Raw genomic sequence first — 16806 nt, forward strand, 5'->3', positions numbered from 1 at the left:
ACTGTCTTGATTCTAGTATTTTTTAATACCAGTAACCAGTATATAGGCACTCCACTTGCCGCACTGCCAACAGAACCTCTGAAGATGCCAACCACAGATGCAGGTGAAACATCAGGAGAGAATGCTGCTGGAACATGGCCATACAGTCCAAAAAACTCACAGCAACCCAAAAGTAAAGATCTCAATACAAATCACACAGATGTAAAGAACAATCCCCCCACTCACAGGAACAAAACTATAAAGATGCTGGGTTGCTGTGAGTTCTCCGGGCTGTATGGCCATGTTCCAGAAGCATTCTCTCCTGACGTTTCACCATATATCATATATCTTCATAAGCCTATCTATATAACTATAGGCAACTTGGAAGGCCACCATACTCGGATATTGAGGGATCGCCTAGGTAAGTAAGAACTACTCCCAACCTTCATGAAAGTGGAGGGTCAACTATACAGGGTTAGTCAAAATGCATAGGCCAATAAGCCATTCCTGAATCAAACTGTGGTCTGAAAGTCTCCACCAGAGGTCGTTGCAGTAGCAAGAAACAGAAGGAAAAGCAAGAGCACACATTACAGGTGGATGGACTCATCTGAGGAAGTTACAACTATTCTGAAGTTGCTAAACTTGAGCATGACAGTGGACGACTCGTGTTCTTGGAAGGTCCACATAGCTAGAGTCACCCTAAGTCAGGCATGGGCAAACTTGGGCCCTCCAGGTGTTTTGGACTTCAACTCCCACAATTCCTAACAGCCTACCGGCTGTTAGGAATTGTGGGAGTTGAAGTCCAAAACACCTGGAGGGCCCAAGTTTGCCCAAGCTTGTCCTAAGTCAAAGTCAACTTGACAGCAAATAACAACAACAAAGGTGAACATGATAACTCATAATTCTTTTCGGAACAAGGACTCACCATGCACACTAACTTGTTTTCCTGGAGGTCATTCTCAGAGAAGTTCTCCATGCTGTCATCACCTCCAGCGATGCGCTCCCCGATCTCTCCACTCACGCGCACCACTTCCACATGCAAACGGCCTGCCACCTAATGGGGGAAATACATACCGGGTGAGCCTCCATCATCCAGAAACCCAAACACCTCCAAAACCCAAAACATTTTGCATGTTCCTCAGATCTTTAGTTTCCCTCTTTTTTGCTGCCAGCTGTTTACTTCTGTCTCCAACTCAGTCCAGAACGTTGTGGTCAAATAACTCTTAGTCTATATCAGGTCACCATCAATCTGCAAATACCTGACCCCAAAGCCAGGATTTTAGCTACTTCCTAAAGGTCAGGAGAGAGGGGGCAGACCTAATCTCGCCGGGGAGAGAGTTCCATAGCCGGGGGGCCACCACAGAGAAGTTCCTCACAAAATGTGCCTGCAAAGGTGGTGGGACCGAGAGCAGTGCCTCTCTGGAAGATCTTAAAGTCCTTGACGGTTTATAGGGGAAGATATATTCAGACAGGTAAAATGGGCCAGAGCCGTATAGGGTTTTGTAGGTTTAAACCAGCACTTTGAATTGTGCTTGGAAGCTAATTGGAAGCCAGTGGAGCTGGTGTAACAGGGGAGTTGTGAGCAATCTGGCTGCCGAGCATTGGACTAATTGGAGTTTCCGGACAGTTTTCAGAGGCAACTCCACATAGAGTGCGTTGCAATAGTCTATTCGGGATGTAACCAGAGCATGGACCACCGTGGCCAAGTCAGACTTCCAATAACTATACATTAACTTTGTTTATGGAAGTCATTTTATGGATGTAAGCAGGTTAAAACCTTTTTATTCAGGCAGGCTTTTAAAAAATAAGGTTTTTAAGATCAAGACAGGGTTCTTAGTTTTGAATATGTTTTTATGGTTTTTAGCTGAATTGATTTTAATATGAATTATATTTAATTCTGTTTGTGTATTTGCATATTTTAAAATTTTGTATTTTTATTGAGGGGCCTTGGTTAGCACAGGAGGTTAAACTGCCAACTACAGAAAATTTTGCCAATCGGAAGGTTTGCAGTTCAAGCCACGGGTCAGGGTGAGCTCCCTCCATCAGCCCTAGCTTCTGCTCACATAGCAGTTCGAAAACAGCATTGTGAGTAGATAAACAGGTACTTCTTTGGCAGGGAGGTAAAAGGCGTCCCTGAAGACATGCCGGCAATTCGATCAGGAAGGCGTCCAAAGACAACAGATATCTCAGCGTGGATAAATAGAACAACAGCACCTCCTCATGGCCAGAGTTGAGCACAGCCTCCAGATGCCGGAGATGAAAAAAGAGGGAAGCCTTGCCTCTGTCTATGTATTGTCTGTCTTTGTTAATCCGAACGTATCTCTCCTTATGAACCATCTAGTACTCTAAGATCTTCTGGGGGGGGGGAGGGGTCCTGCTCTCGGTCTCGCCTCCTTTGCAGATGCGTTTGACGGGGATGAGAGACAGGGCCTTCTCAGTGGTGGCCCCTCGGCTGTGGAATGCCCTACCTAGGGATATAAGATAGCCCCACTCCCTTCTAACTTTCCGTAAAAAGGTTAAAACCTGGCTTTTTGAGCAAGCTTTTGCTAGTGCAGCATAATCTGGTAAATAGGAAATACTTGAACAACTTGACGATGCAATTGGATAATGATTTTAGTAAGGAAATGCTTATGATAATGTTTTTATGGATTTGTACTGTTTTTTATATTATGTGCTAAATGTTTTAATAGTATTTGATGACTGTTTTAATTGTTTTTTAATGGTTGTGGCCCCGATTGTTGCCGACTGTGAAATGCCTTGAGTCGCCTCCGGGCTGAGAAAGGCGGGATAATAAATACCATAAGTAAATAAACAAACAAATAAATAAATTTATAACAGCAATTAATGTTTGCCATGTATGTATTCTGTAATCTGCTCTGAGTTCCTCGGGAAGATAGAGCGGAATATAAATAAAGTATATTATAAAGGTAAAGTATAGGTAAAGGTTTCCCCTTGACATTAAGTCTAGTCGTGTCCAACTCTGGGGTGGTGGTGTTCATCTCCATTTCGAAACTGAAGAGTCGGCGTTACCCGTAGACGTCTCCTAAGTCATGTGGCCAGCATGACTGCATGGAGCACGGTTACCTTCCCACAGAAGCAGTACCTATCGTTCTACTTACATTTGCATGTTTTCGAACTTCTAGGTTGGCAGAAGCTGGACCTAACAGCAGGAGCTCACCCCACTCCCCGGATTCGAACCACCAACCTTTCGGTCAGCAAGTTCAGCAGCTCAGCGGTGTAACACACTGTGCCACCATCGGGCCCTACCAAAGTATATTATTATTGAAATGCTTTTAATGTAAGCCACTTTGAGTCTCCTTGTGGAGAGAAAAGGCTGGATATAAATAAACATAATAATAATAATAATAATAATAATAAGCCTCATAGCTTCAAAATATTACTTTTTTCTTACGATATAGTTCCCAAAATCTCTCAGCCACCATAGTCATGTTGGCTAAAAATTCTGGGAGTTGTAGTCCAAAAATGCTGCTTCCAAACCCTGTAGTTGTTGGTTGGACACATACAGAATTGCCAATTAGGGAACTCATGCACAAGTTATTGATTGGTCCCAGACTTATTAAATAGGAGAGCAGTGAGAAGAGAAGAAGTATGGTTGAAATGAGAATGGGATATTACTCCATTTTAGCCACACCGAAGCTGAAATTCAAAAACCAAACATTATACCCATATGTACAAGTTATACAATTATGTCAAAAAAAATATATGTAGAACAAGAATCTGGGGTCACTCAGGATTTTGATATGGTAAAAGACAATTGGCTATGATCAGGAAGTGAAGAATCGATTGTAATTGAGCACTGAGTTGTAATTCTCAAATAAGTGACTGGGTAAAAGCACAACCATGAGCTGATTGAGCAAAGGGTGTTGCACTCCAGAGCAGGATCCCCTCTGACGTTGAACACCACACAGTTGAGTTAAAATAGCAAGCAGTTTATTGAAGGCAATGAAAGCCAAAGCAATAAAAAGTAATCCACAGTAAAAGATAAATCCAATTAATTAGGAAAGAAAAAAGAGCAATTAATCCACAGAGAAATAGTCCAAAGAAGTCCATGAAACTAGAGGCTTGATTTCAAAGGCAAAATAACAACAAAAGCACTTAAAACCAGAATCAAACCAAGACAGAGGTCCAGGAACCTGGCATGAAGAACTTATTGTTAATCCAATGTTGCATCATCTGACACTAGACTGTTGCAACCCAGAGCAGGAAACAAGACCATAAGATAACAATTCACCACACTTGACTGTGGGAAAAACAATCCCTTTTTATTGATGAAAAATGGTTACAAAATAGAAGAAAATGCAAAGTCAAAAAGCCACAGTAAAATTCAGCAGTCAAGAATATCCATGAACTAGATCAATATCCAAAAGCAACACTGTAAAAACCTGGAACCTGTTAGCAATCCACTAACCGTACTTGGAGCACTAGAAGCCTCTTGGGATGTAGGCCACGGGAAACGGGAAATCTGCCAAGGTAATGCCTCAGTCTAAACGATGCCTGATCTAACGAGACAACCCGGCGAGAGGCACTTAAAACTGAAGAAACTGTTTCGTGACACGCCTCCAGGCTTTGAAGCCTGTGTTTCCTTTTCCCTTAATCTGCTTGACCTTCGCAGACTCTGCGATTCACTCCTGTTTTTCCAAATCTGTCTTTTTCTATCCTCATTAAGGAAGCCAGGTGTTAGCTCCTCTGGAGAGCTATCACTGCTTGGCTCTGCAACATTCTCATCAGAATGTGTAGTTTCACTTTCCAAGTCACTGATCTCAGAATCAACATTTTCATTACCATCAGGGAAAAATACATGTTCAGTAGCATCAGGAAATACAATCAGAGAATCAGGTTCAGGTTCAGCAATCAGAGAATCAGGTTCAGGTTCACACGCAGGCTGAACCCCCCATAGACTCAGTATTTGGCACTTGTGTCTCTACTTTGTTTCCCAAACAGCTAAGAACGGATTTTTCCTTAACTTTGGATTTACTTCTAGCTGAACGCCTTCATTCCTGATTTGTTTGTCTTTGCTGGCTAAGGCTTCATTAAAATCTGCACCTGGAGATAACTGACCAGGGGATTGAGGTGCAAAGCCTTTCCCAGACTCAAGATCTTGAGAATCCCTTTGCAGCAATACAGGCCTCTCTAAGTAATCAACTGAACTGCATTCAAGCTCCAGATCTCTAAAACCAGGCCCAGGAAACAAACCATCATCCCCATTCCCTTCAGAAACATGTTCAAGGACAGCATCCTCATTCCCATCAGAGGAATCAACTTGAACATGAACAACATTGTCATTCTCATCATCCAAAGCACCCTGATCATGCTTTTCATCTCAAGAACAAACAAGCATCCCGAGCTCTGAGGATTACCTGGGAAGGAATCCCACTGGAGCATTGCAGCGCACCCAAATACCTGGGAGTCACTCTGAACCGTGCTCTTACCTACAAGAAGCACTGCCTGAACATCAAGCAAAAAGTGGGAGCTAGAAACAATATCATACGAAAGCTGACTGGCACAACCTGGGGATCACAACCAGACACAGTGAAGACATCTGCCCTTGCGCTGTGCTACTCTGCTGCTGAGTATGCATGCCCAGTGTGGAACACATCTCACCGCACTAAAACAGTGGATGTGGCTCTTAATGAGACATGCCGCATTATCACGGGGTGTATGCGCCCTATACCACTGGAGAAATTACTGTTTAGCCGGTATTGCACCACCTGACATCCGCCGGGAAGTAGCAGCCAATAGTGAAAGGACCAAGGCGGAGACATCTCCAGCTCATCCCATTTGGGTATCAGCCAGCACGTCAATGACTTAAATCAAGAAATAGTTTTCTAAGATCTACAGAGACACTTGCTGGAACACCTCAGCAAGCAAGAGTCCAAAAGTGGCAGGCTCAAACCCAGAACCTCAACCAATGACTGATATCAAATGAGAGACTCCCCCCTAGGCACAAAGAAGACTGGGTGACTTGGAAGGCGCTGAACAGACTGCGCTCTGGCACCACGAGATGCAGAGCCAACCTCAAGAAATGGGGCCACAAAGTGGAATCCACGACATGCGAGTGTGGAGAGGAGCAAACCACTGACCACCTGCTGCAATGCAACCTGAGCCCTGCCACATGCACCATGGAGGACCAATACCAGAGGCACTCCAAGTGGCCAGCTACTGGTCAAAGGACATTTAATCAACTACCAAGTGTGCAAAATCTGTGTTTGTCTGTTTGTTAAAAAATTGTTAAAAATGTAATACAATTGACTGGTTGATACTGACACAATAAATAAATAAATTCCCATAATCCAAAGCAATCTGATCATTAGACACAATCACAGGCTGAACAGGATGACATACAACAAAGGGAGCATTTGGAGGAGTTACCTCTCCTTTCTGATTGATGATGGGCACCGCATATTGAAGTTTGACGTCAAAAAAGAGGGACTCAAGGAAGACATTGGCGACACCAATGAGGCTGTGGTTCTCCTGCTCGTCGTAGAACGGATCCGCTCGCCTGAAGTAAGCCCTCATGACCTTTGGCGGAAAGAAAGGAAAAGAAGCAATTACGATTACCTTTCCTACTGGTATGTCTTTTTGGAATTGTTTATCAGTTTCCCTTCTTGGAGCATCTGGACGTCCCCTGGGCAACGTCCTTGCAGATGGCCAATTCTCTCACATCAGAAGCAACTTGCAGTTTCTCAAGTTGCTCCTAACATGACAAAACAAAAACAAACAAAAAAAACCTTGGTGACACAAAGACAGGAATACTTCCACCAATGGGTCTTTGAAGGTCCTATCCTACATCCTCCCATAGCAAATTTCTGCAACGGATGGTACAAAAGGAAGGGCCAGGCTTTAGCGTAACCGTTTAATCACCAGCAGCAATATAATCATACCAATCAAAAGGTTGGCGGTTCGAAGCCTGGGTCAGGGTGAGCACCCGACCTTCAGCCCAGCTCATTGTCCATCTAAGCAGTTTGAAAACAGTTGTGAGCTGTGAGTAGCTAAAGTGGAGAAGTATTTTATGGCACCATAAAAAGGAAGTAACAGAAACATGCTGGTGATCAAAAAGAATGGAGGAAGTTTGTGATCTGTGATCTCCATCCTCTCCGTCATAGAGGATGGAGCGACAGCACCCCTGTGTGGCCAGAATCAAACACAACCTCCAGGACGCCGAAGTTGGGAAAAAATACCTCTATCTGTTGTCTGTCCTATCTGTGTAACGGCATTGTTTTCCGAGTATATGTTCTGGGATCTACTCTGGGTCCCCTTTGGGATGAGAAGGGCGGAATATACATTCTGTAAATAAATAAGACCTCAACAGTAAACCTCATAACCCAGTGTTTCTCAACCTGGCGGTCGGGACCCTTAGGGGGGCTGCGAGGGGGTGTCAAAGGGGTCGTCAAAGACCATTAGGAAACACAGTATTTTCTGTTGGTCATGGAGGTTCTGTGTGGGAAGTTTGGCTCAATTGTATTGTTGGTGGGATTCAGGATGCTCTTTGATGGTGAACTATAAATCCCAGCAAACACAACTCCCAAATGTCATGGTTTATTTTCCCCAAACTCTGAGATCAAGGACCCTCCGTCATAGAGGATGGAGCGACAGCACCCCTGTGTGTTCACATTTGAGCATATTGAGTGTTCGTGCCAAGTTTGGCCCAGATTTATAATTGCTTGGGTTCACAGTGCTCTCTGGATGTAGGTGAACTACAACTCCAAAACTCGAGGTCGATGCCCACCAAACTTTTCCAGTATTTTCTGTTGGTCATGGGAATTGTGTGTACCAAGTTTGGTCCAATTCCATCGTTGGTGGAGTTCAGAATGCTCTATGATTGTAGGCAAACTATAAATCCTAGCAACTACAACTCCCAAATGACAAAATCAATCTCTCCCCACACCACCAGTATTCAAATGTGGATGTATTTGGTATTTGTGCCAAATTTAGTCCAGGTAATGAAAATGCATCCTGCATATAGGATATTTACATGACAATTCATAACTGTAGCAAAACTACAGTTATAAAGTAGCAATGAAAATAATTTTATGATTGGGGTCACTACAACACGAGAAACTGGATTAAGGGGTCACGGCATTAGGAAGGTTGAGAAACACTGTCATAATCTCTTGCAGGAATAGACAGTAAGATGCTCTCCCTTAAATTCTGAAGTCCTAAGACAAGTAGGGCTTTAAGTGTCATTAACAGCACCATGAATTTATATTAGAAGCCTATGACTTACTGCTTCCACCATCCCCATGACATTCTCCATGTGGGTTTGTGAAATATTAAGAGTTACAGTACCAAAAAAGTGACTTTTTGAGATGCTGGAAGAATTTCCTCTACTTACCAAGTTGTCCTCCTCGCAGTCCTTCCATTCTTGGTAGAGGTCCCTCATGTCGACTAGCCGGTTTTCTAGTTTCTCCAGGGACCAGATCTGTTTGCCTTTGCCTTTCCGTCTCACCTGAATGGCTGGCTCGCTGAGAAGGGCACCTCGCTGACAGGGGAAAAAAATCAGGGTCAAAGAAATGCAACAATGGAACTAAGACACCACTGGTGTTGTCTCTACCAGCACAATGAGTCCCAAAGATGCAGCCATGTTTTTTCTTCTTCCCCTTCTAAGATTACAAGTGTTGTCCATGGTCATAATTTACCTATATGTGTTGGTAAGTAACTTCGTGGTGACACCAATACCTAAGACACTGCCAGTCACTTTTAGTAGCTACAGCAGGCATGGGCAAACTTTGGTCCTCCAGATTCTTTTGGGCTTCAACTCCCTCAATTCCTATCAGCCTATCAGTTGTTAGGAATTGTGGGAGTTGGAAGTCCAAAACACCTGGTGGGCCCAAGTTGGTAAATGCCTGAGCTACAGGGTTGACACTTTCATTAGGGCTTATTCCCTGAAAATGTATGATGCACTCATGGAGCTAGAAGAAGTTTAATGGACCGTGTAATTCAGAGGTGTCCAACTTGTGGTCTTCCAGATGTTTGGGCCTCCACCTCCCAGAAGAGCTAATCAACTTATTCAATGGACAGGAATTCTGGAAGCTGAAGTCCAAAACACCTGGAGGGCCACGAGTCTGACACTACATGCAAGCAATTGGTTCCATTGCTGAACCACTCTTAGTGTCAAGAAGTTCCTCATAATGTTCCTCATAATGTTTCTCATAATGTTCACTAGAAATCTATTCTTGATCTAACCTTACTCTCTGAGGCAGCAGAAAGCAATCCTGTCCTTTGTTTGAGATGCTTAAAAAGTTCAATGGTTTCACTCTCGAGACCCCTTATCCACAGATTCGATATCCACGGTTTTACTCACTTAAACTCCGAAGAATTTCCCCAATCCGTAAGTGTTTGTGAGTCTTTCCTCTAGTGCAGTGGTTCTCAACCTGGGGTCCCCAGATGTTTTTGGCCTTCAACTCCCAGAAATCCTAACAGCTGGTAAACTGGCTGGGATTTCTGGGATTGTAGGCCAAAAACATCTGGGGATCCCAGGTTGAGAACCACTGCTCTAGTGTAATTCTATGGTATGCTCCCAACCAAAGTATAAATGAATAAAATGTTCAAGTATCAACTAGACAGTGGTTCTCAACCTGGGGTCCCCAGATGTTTTTGGCCTTCAACTCCCAGAAATCCTAACAGCTGGTAAACTGGCTGAGATTTCTGGGAGTTGTAGGCCAAAAACATCTGGAGACCCCAGGTTGATAACCACTGAACTAGGAGATCTTGGAATGGATGTACGATTACAGGAACCATGTTGAATCAATCTCAGATGTTTGAGACTCCCTTTCATGGAGAGCATGAATATTATATCCAACACAACTCTACCTTAGTAATGTCAGAACATCTAGCTACCTCACTGTTGAACCTTAATTATTATTATTTATTATTTCTCGCACTTCTACCCCACCCTTCTCAACCCTCGAGGGGGGACTCAGGGCGGTTTACAAAAAGGCACAATTTGATGCCGGCACAACAACAAGGTAAAAAATAAAACATATAAGCAGTAATTAAAACAATTAAAACAATGCATTATACATCACAATCCCTAAAAACAATCTAGTGCTCAACGTTTACCAGCTCATAGGCCGTAAATTCAAATTCCACATTGTCCAATCCATCAATTCTAGTCGTCACTTGTCCCTTATCTATCTGCCAGATTACCCAAAGGCCTGGTCCCAAATCCATGTTTTTAATTTCCTTCTAAAGAAGAGGAGGGATGTCGATGACCTAATTTCCCTGGGGAGTGAGTTCCACAGGTGAGGGGCCACCGCCAAGAAGGCCCTGCTCCTCGTCCCCACCAATCTCACTTGTGATAGAGGTGGGGTCGAGAGAAGTGCCCCCCCCCCCAGAAGATCTTAAACTCCGAGGCGGGACATAGAAGGAGATCCGTTCGGACAGATACGCTGGGCCGGAACCATATAGGGTTTTGTAGGTCAAAACCAGCACTTTGAATTGTGCTTGAACTGGATCGGCAGCCAGTGGAGCTGACATAGCAGGGGGGTGGCATGCTCCCCGTATGATGCTCTGGTGAGGAATCTAGCTGCCGCCCGCTGGACTAATTGACGTTTCCGAACAGTCTTCAAAGGCAACCCCACGTAGAGTGCGTTGCAGTAATCTATTCGGGATGTAACAAGAGCGTGGACCACTGTGGCCAGATCTGACTTCCCAAGGTACGGGCGCAACTGGCGCACAAGTTTTATTTGTGCAAAAGCTCCAACTACCAAACTCTTAACTACCAAACTTCTACGAATCCCACATCTGCATGCAATTATCAGTTAAAATGATCATTTTGGGAAAAGCCAGGAATATTAGCCTAGATTTCTACTTCTCACAACAGACAACAAATAGAACTGAGTAAGTCCAGGTGCCTCACCTTTCGGTTTGCGTTAAGGCTCGAGGCCGGGATCTGCAGGGTGACCTTGTATTCTGTCCGCTTGTCCATCTCTTCTGCTATGAAACTGGCTTCCCGTGTGTATAGGTTGGCCTTCATGATCTGCTCTCTCAGCTTCCTCAGGCTGTAGCTCAGCATTTCTTCTCTATTTTGGGGGCAGAGAAAGGAAAGGAATTTCAGTGCAGAGGATTCGCAAGAGAGGACTTCCCAGTAAAGATTTGTTTTGCGTTGGTGGGGGAATCTAGAAATTGTGTGTGTGTGTTTTGCAATGCTGACTGTGCTGGAGGGTGTGAGAGCCATAGCAACGCTACACAATGTTATGTGGATTGAATCCTCTAACAGAGAGTTCAAGGGAACTATTCATGGCCTCGCCAGGGACAGAAGTGACTTGGCACCATTTGGTGCCACGCTGTTCCTAGTTTTTTCGCCACCAGCTTGCCAAACAATGGTACAGCTGTCAGTCATGTACTGCGTGGGCTTGTCTTCATCCACCTCTGCTTCCTATCCACAATAACAAGATTGTTGGTCTGCCATCAGCTGGGTCTCTGCCCACAGCCTGATGGGTTTTGGAGTCATTGTGGCCAAACGTTAACATCTACCCAGAGGCACAAAAGTGTTCACTTATATCCGTGACCTCGTTAAGATTCATTGTGCAATTTGAGGCTGGAAAGAGCTAAGCTGAAAACCAACTCCCTGTTTACAAAGTCCTCATAGCTATACAGCAGGTGTGGGCCAACTTGGGCCCTCAAGGTGTTCTGCACTTCAACTCCAGTGAATTAAAATGCATCCTGCTTATCAGATATTTACATTATGATTCGTAACAGTAGCAAAATTACAGTTCTGAAGTAGCAACGAAAATAATATTATGGTTGGGGGTCACCACAATACAAGGAACTGTATTAAGGGGCTGCGGCATTAAGAAAGTTGGGAAAGTTGGGAGATTCCTAGTGACATTTTAAATCAAAACAATGAATAACACTATGTAATTTTGTTTTTGTGGCTGCCACAAAATAACCTCTTTCACAGAAACCGAACAAAGGGGAGAGGAGGCGGAGCAGCCTTATATGTCAAAAACTCTTATGCTGCAGAAGAAATGCATGACAACAATCCGGGAAACCAGCTTGAAAGCATCTGGATAAGAATCAAGGGAACTGGGACTCAAAAAGATCTTGTTGTAGGAGTCTACTACAGACCTCCAAGCCAGGAGGAAGAACTTGATGAAGTCTTCTGCCAACAGTTGACCAAACAGGCACAGAAAAGAGATGTAGTAGTCATGGGCGATTTCAACTATCCGATATCTGCTGGAAAACAAACTCGGCCAAGAGTACAAAGTCCAACAAATTCCTCGCTTGCCTTGCAGACAATTTCATCGTCCAGAAGGTAGAAGAGGCAACAAGGGGATTGGCTACTCTTGATCTCATCCTAACAAATGTGGAGGACCTGATCGATGTGGTTGAAGTGGTAGGATCCTTAGGAGCAAGTGACCATGTGCTCCTGCAATTTGAGGTACAAAGAAAGGCTGAAACTAAGACAAATCAAACCCGCATTTTGGACTTTAGGAGAGCTGATTTCCAAAAAATGAAGGAAACACTGAGCAGCATTCCGTGGACACAGATACTAAAAGACAAGGGAGTTACGGATGGATGGGAGTTTCTCAAGAGTGAAATACTCAAGGCGCAGTTGCAAACCGTGCCAACAAAAAGAAAAAATAGAACAAGTGCAAAGAAGCCAGAATGGATGTCCAAAGAACTTCTAACTGTGCTGAGACACAAAAGAGACATGCACAAGAAGTGGAAAAAGGGAGAAATCACCAAAGAAGAATTCAAACAAATAGCCAACAGCTGTAGGGAAAAGGTCCGCAAGGCTAAAGCACAAAACGAGCTCAGGCTTGCCGGGGACATTAAAAACAATAAAAAGGGATTCTTTTCTTATGTCAGTAGAAAAAGGAAAAACAAGGAGGCAATAGGGCCTCTTCGAGGAGAAGATGGGGCAATGCTGACAGGGGATAGGGAAAAGGCAGAACTACTAAATACCTTCTTTGCCTCGGTCTTCTCACAAAAAGAAAGTCATCTTCAACCTCAGCAAGACGGAGTGGATGAGGGATTTGAGGACATCCAACTCCAAATTGGGAAACAAGTCGTACAGGTCTCCTCCAACTCTTTGATTCTATGTTGTTTTGGATCAAACTCTATGAGATATTCATTGGAAAACTATAGCAAAATGTGCTATAGCAGGGTGTCACACAAAACCAAAGTTTTTGTAGTTTCACAAACTTTTCCCATGTTTTTATGATTGAACCAATTAGGAATTGACATTTCTAACCCAGGAACAAAAATCGTGTTACATAGTGCAATCAAATCCTCAAACGTCAACCTCACAAATGTGGAGAGTGGACTAAAGAGGAGAAACCCGCTGGTTCTGAGCCCTGCTGAACATTCCCGTCACACACCTCTCTTCGGACCATTGTCGCAGCCGCTGCTGAGCGCTGGGAGAGTGGAAAGAGAACCTATCCGTGGCCCGGTAGTACTGCTTTTCCGGAAAGAGGCGCCTTCGGAGCTGCTCCAACTCGTGTTCGTACATCAGCCTTTGCCGCTCCAAGGCGGACCGCTTCTCCTCTTCGTGCTGCTGTTCCAGACTTTGCAAAATGGACTGCATAGGATCTAGGCAGCAGACATAGAAGAAGAAAAAACAAGGTGTAACTTTAAATTATTTTCTTCCTTCAAAAGTAAGAAATAATAATTAAAAAAATGTTCTGCTCTGTTGGAATGAGAGTCGAACAGTTTTGGCCCATTTTCGCACAGCAAGACTTTCTTTGCAGAAAATTCATTTCTTAGAGAAATTGGTTTTTTTGTGTGTTTAAAAATGTGCCAAAACAAGACCTGCTTCGTCTTCTTACCATTGCCACCCAGCGCTTTCATGGTCACCTCCATCTGAGCATATTCATAGCTGAAGCTAATCTCGCTGGATACTTCGCTGGAGCTGTCGCCATCGAGATCCAGCTGCTCGGAGCTGTTGCTTCCTTTCATTGAGCTGTCTTTGTCTTCGTCCTCCGTTTCTACCTTCTTCTTCTTTTTTGGCAAATTCAGCCTGGAAGAGGGAATGGAAACGTTAAGGCAAATTGGCATGTTGACTTTTGATTAATCGACAAACTAGTCGTGAAAATTAAGTGTCATCATCCGACTGTCCTGGGGAGATAAATGGCTTACCAATTCTAGCAGAACATTGCATGTTACTAAGCATGGTACAGATGGAGACAGACTGACGTGGTCTATGAGGTATAACCCCCAAATAGTAGGGGTGAACAATGGTGTGAAGGTCTGGGAGATATTTCCATTATGATCTCCAACATCTCTCCCATCTTTATTGACCACTAGCTGTACGCGCCATGCGTTGCTGTGGCCAACCTTTCCTCCCTCTTTCTTTCCTTCTTTCTTTCTCTTCTTTCTTTCCTTTCTTGCTTTCCTTCTCTCCTTCCTTCCTTCTCTTCCTCCTCCCTTCCTTCCCCTCCTTCTTCCTTCCCTTCCTCTTTCTCCCTGTTCTACCTTCTCTACCTATTCTTGGACTGCAACTCCCAGCAGTTCTCCTGATCGATTTACCTACCTACTTATCTCTATCTAATCTATCTCTCTGGAGGATTGCTGGGAGTTGCAGTTCTTTTCTTCCTCCTTCCTTCCTTCCTTCCTTCCTCCTTTTTCTTTCCTTCTCTCCTTCCTTCCTTTTCTTCCTCTTCCTTTCTTCCCCCCTTTTCTTTCCCTTCCTCTTTCTCCCTGTTCTTCCTTCTCTACCTATTCTTGGACTGCAACTCCCAGCAGTTCTCCTGATTGATCTACCTACCTACTTATCTCTATCTAATCTATCTGGAGGATTGCTGGGAGTTGCAGTCCTTTTCTTCCTCCCTCTCTTTCCTTCCTTCCTTCCCCCTTTTTCTTTCCTTCTCTCCTTCCTTCCTTCTCTTCCTCCTCCCTTCCCCCCCTTTTCTTTCTCTCCTTTCTTCCTTCTCTACCTATTCTTGGACTGCAACTCCCAGCAGTTCTCCTGATCGATCTACCTACCTACTTATCTCTATCTAATCTATCTATCTGGAGGATTGCTGGGAGTTGCAGTCCAGGAATAGGAACTGGGATGCTCTCAAAGAAATCCAAGAAGAAGAAAGCTTGCATCTTGGAAGCAGTGCATTTGGATCACCCTCCTCTCCTAAAGGGCCTGGTCTAGGGGATGCTGGGAGCTGTAGTCTGGAAGACAGTGTGGATATGCTATTGTGTGTTTTGTTTGCCGGGGAGTCTTTTTGCGCATGCGCTGTAGCGTCTTTTTGGTTTTTTGGATTTTTAAGTTTCTTCCACTGTGTTTTTCAGTGTTTTTATGAGTGATGGTCACACATTGGCATGATTGACCCCCGGTGGCGCAGAGGGTTAAACCCCAGTGCCAGCAGGACTGAAGACCGACAGGTCGCAGGTTCAAATCCGGGGAGAGGCGGATGAGCTCCCTCTATCAGCTCCAGCTCCTCATGCGGGATGAGAGAAGCCTCCCACAAGTATGATAAAAACATCAAATCATCTGTGTGTCCCCTGGGCAACGTCCTTGCAGACGGCCAATTCTCTCACACCAGAAGCGACTTACAGTTTCTCAAGTCGCTCCTGACACGACAAAATAAAATTGGCATGATAGGTGTATTGTGTCCAAATTTGGTGTCAGTTCATCCAGTGGTTTTTGAGTTATGTTAATCCCACAAACAAACATTAAATTGGGTTGTTGTAGGTTTTTTGGGCTATATGGTCATGTTCTAGTAGCATTCTCTACTGACGTTTCGCCTGCTTCTATGGCAAGCATCTTCAGAGACCGCACAACCTCTGAGGATGCCTGCCATAGATGCAGGCGAAACGTCAGGAGAGAATGCTCCTAGAACATGGCCATACAGCCCGAAAAACCTACACCAACCAGTGATTCCAGTCATGAAAACCTTCGACAATACAAACATTACATTTTTATTTATATAGATGTTTAAGCCAAAATGGCAAGTGGAAGTGATATCATATCATATCTTGTTAGTATTTGGACTTTGTGGGATGAAACAAATAGAAAAGATACATATTGAGATGCAGGTTTCTGAGAATATGGGGGGAATGGGTGCAAATAAGAGAACCAAGCAGGCGCAATGGTATGAATGTTGGAGTATGACTCTAGAGAACAGGATTTTAAAACCTACTCGGCCATAAAAATGCACTGTTTGACACTCGGAGAAAAGCAATTGCAAACTCCCTCTGAACAAATCATGAAGACCTCATGGTCTTCTTGGCATGATTGGGGTCACCATAAGTTGGAAATGACATGAAGGCTGAAACTTGACTTGAAACTTGACTTGGCCACGGTGGTCCACGCTCTGGTTATATCCCAAATAGACTACTGCAACGCTCTCTACATGGGGCTGCATTTGAAAACTTCTCAGAAGCTCCAATTAGTCCAGCGGTTGACGGCCAGGTTGTTATCTGGAGCTGCGTACAGGGAGTATTCCACTCCTTTGTTGCACCAGCTCCACTGGCTGCCGATTAGCTTCCGGGCACAATTCAAAGTGATGGTTTTAACCTTTAAAGTCCTGAACAGTTCTGGCCCAGATTACCTGTCCGAACGTATCTCCTGCTATGAACCATCACGAAGCTTAAGAGCATCAGGAGAGGCCCTGCTCTCCATCCCACCACTCTCGCAAACGCGGTTGGTGGGGACAAGAGACAGGGCCTTCTTGGCAGTGGCCCCCCGTCTGTGGAACTCTCTTCCTAAGGATATCAGGCTGGCCACCTCCCTCCTGTCCTTTAGAAGACAACTGAAGACCTGGCTCTGGGGCCAGACATTCGATTAGAGGCCAGCAGCAATAGGAAAAGGAAATTTGCGGGGAGAAGGGTGGGATATAAATATCTATATAAATAAAAATGTAATGT

At 44.3% G+C, this 16806-nt stretch overlaps 1 protein-coding gene across 2 annotated transcripts in view; it reads right to left on the minus strand.

Annotated features, from left to right (window-relative positions):
• KIF13B (kinesin family member 13B) overlaps positions 1 to 16806 on the minus strand; it is a 268692-nt gene that overhangs the window by 81372 nt on the left and 170514 nt on the right. For both annotated transcript variants that reach the window (XM_067462696.1, XM_060754661.2), the window contains exons 16-21: positions 13773 to 13963; positions 13326 to 13536; positions 10859 to 11021; positions 8333 to 8479; positions 6370 to 6519; positions 905 to 1033 (exon numbers count right to left, since the gene is read on the minus strand). In XM_067462696.1, the coding sequence (XP_067318797.1) occupies positions 905 to 1033; positions 6370 to 6519; positions 8333 to 8479; positions 10859 to 11021; positions 13326 to 13536; positions 13773 to 13963 (991 nt within the window). The remainder of the gene's footprint in view (positions 1 to 904; positions 1034 to 6369; positions 6520 to 8332; positions 8480 to 10858; positions 11022 to 13325; positions 13537 to 13772; positions 13964 to 16806) is intronic.

The sequence above is a fragment of the Anolis sagrei genome, chromosome 1 (assembly GCF_037176765.1).
Source record: "Anolis sagrei isolate rAnoSag1 chromosome 1, rAnoSag1.mat, whole genome shotgun sequence".
NCBI lineage: Eukaryota > Metazoa > Chordata > Lepidosauria > Squamata > Dactyloidae > Anolis > Anolis sagrei.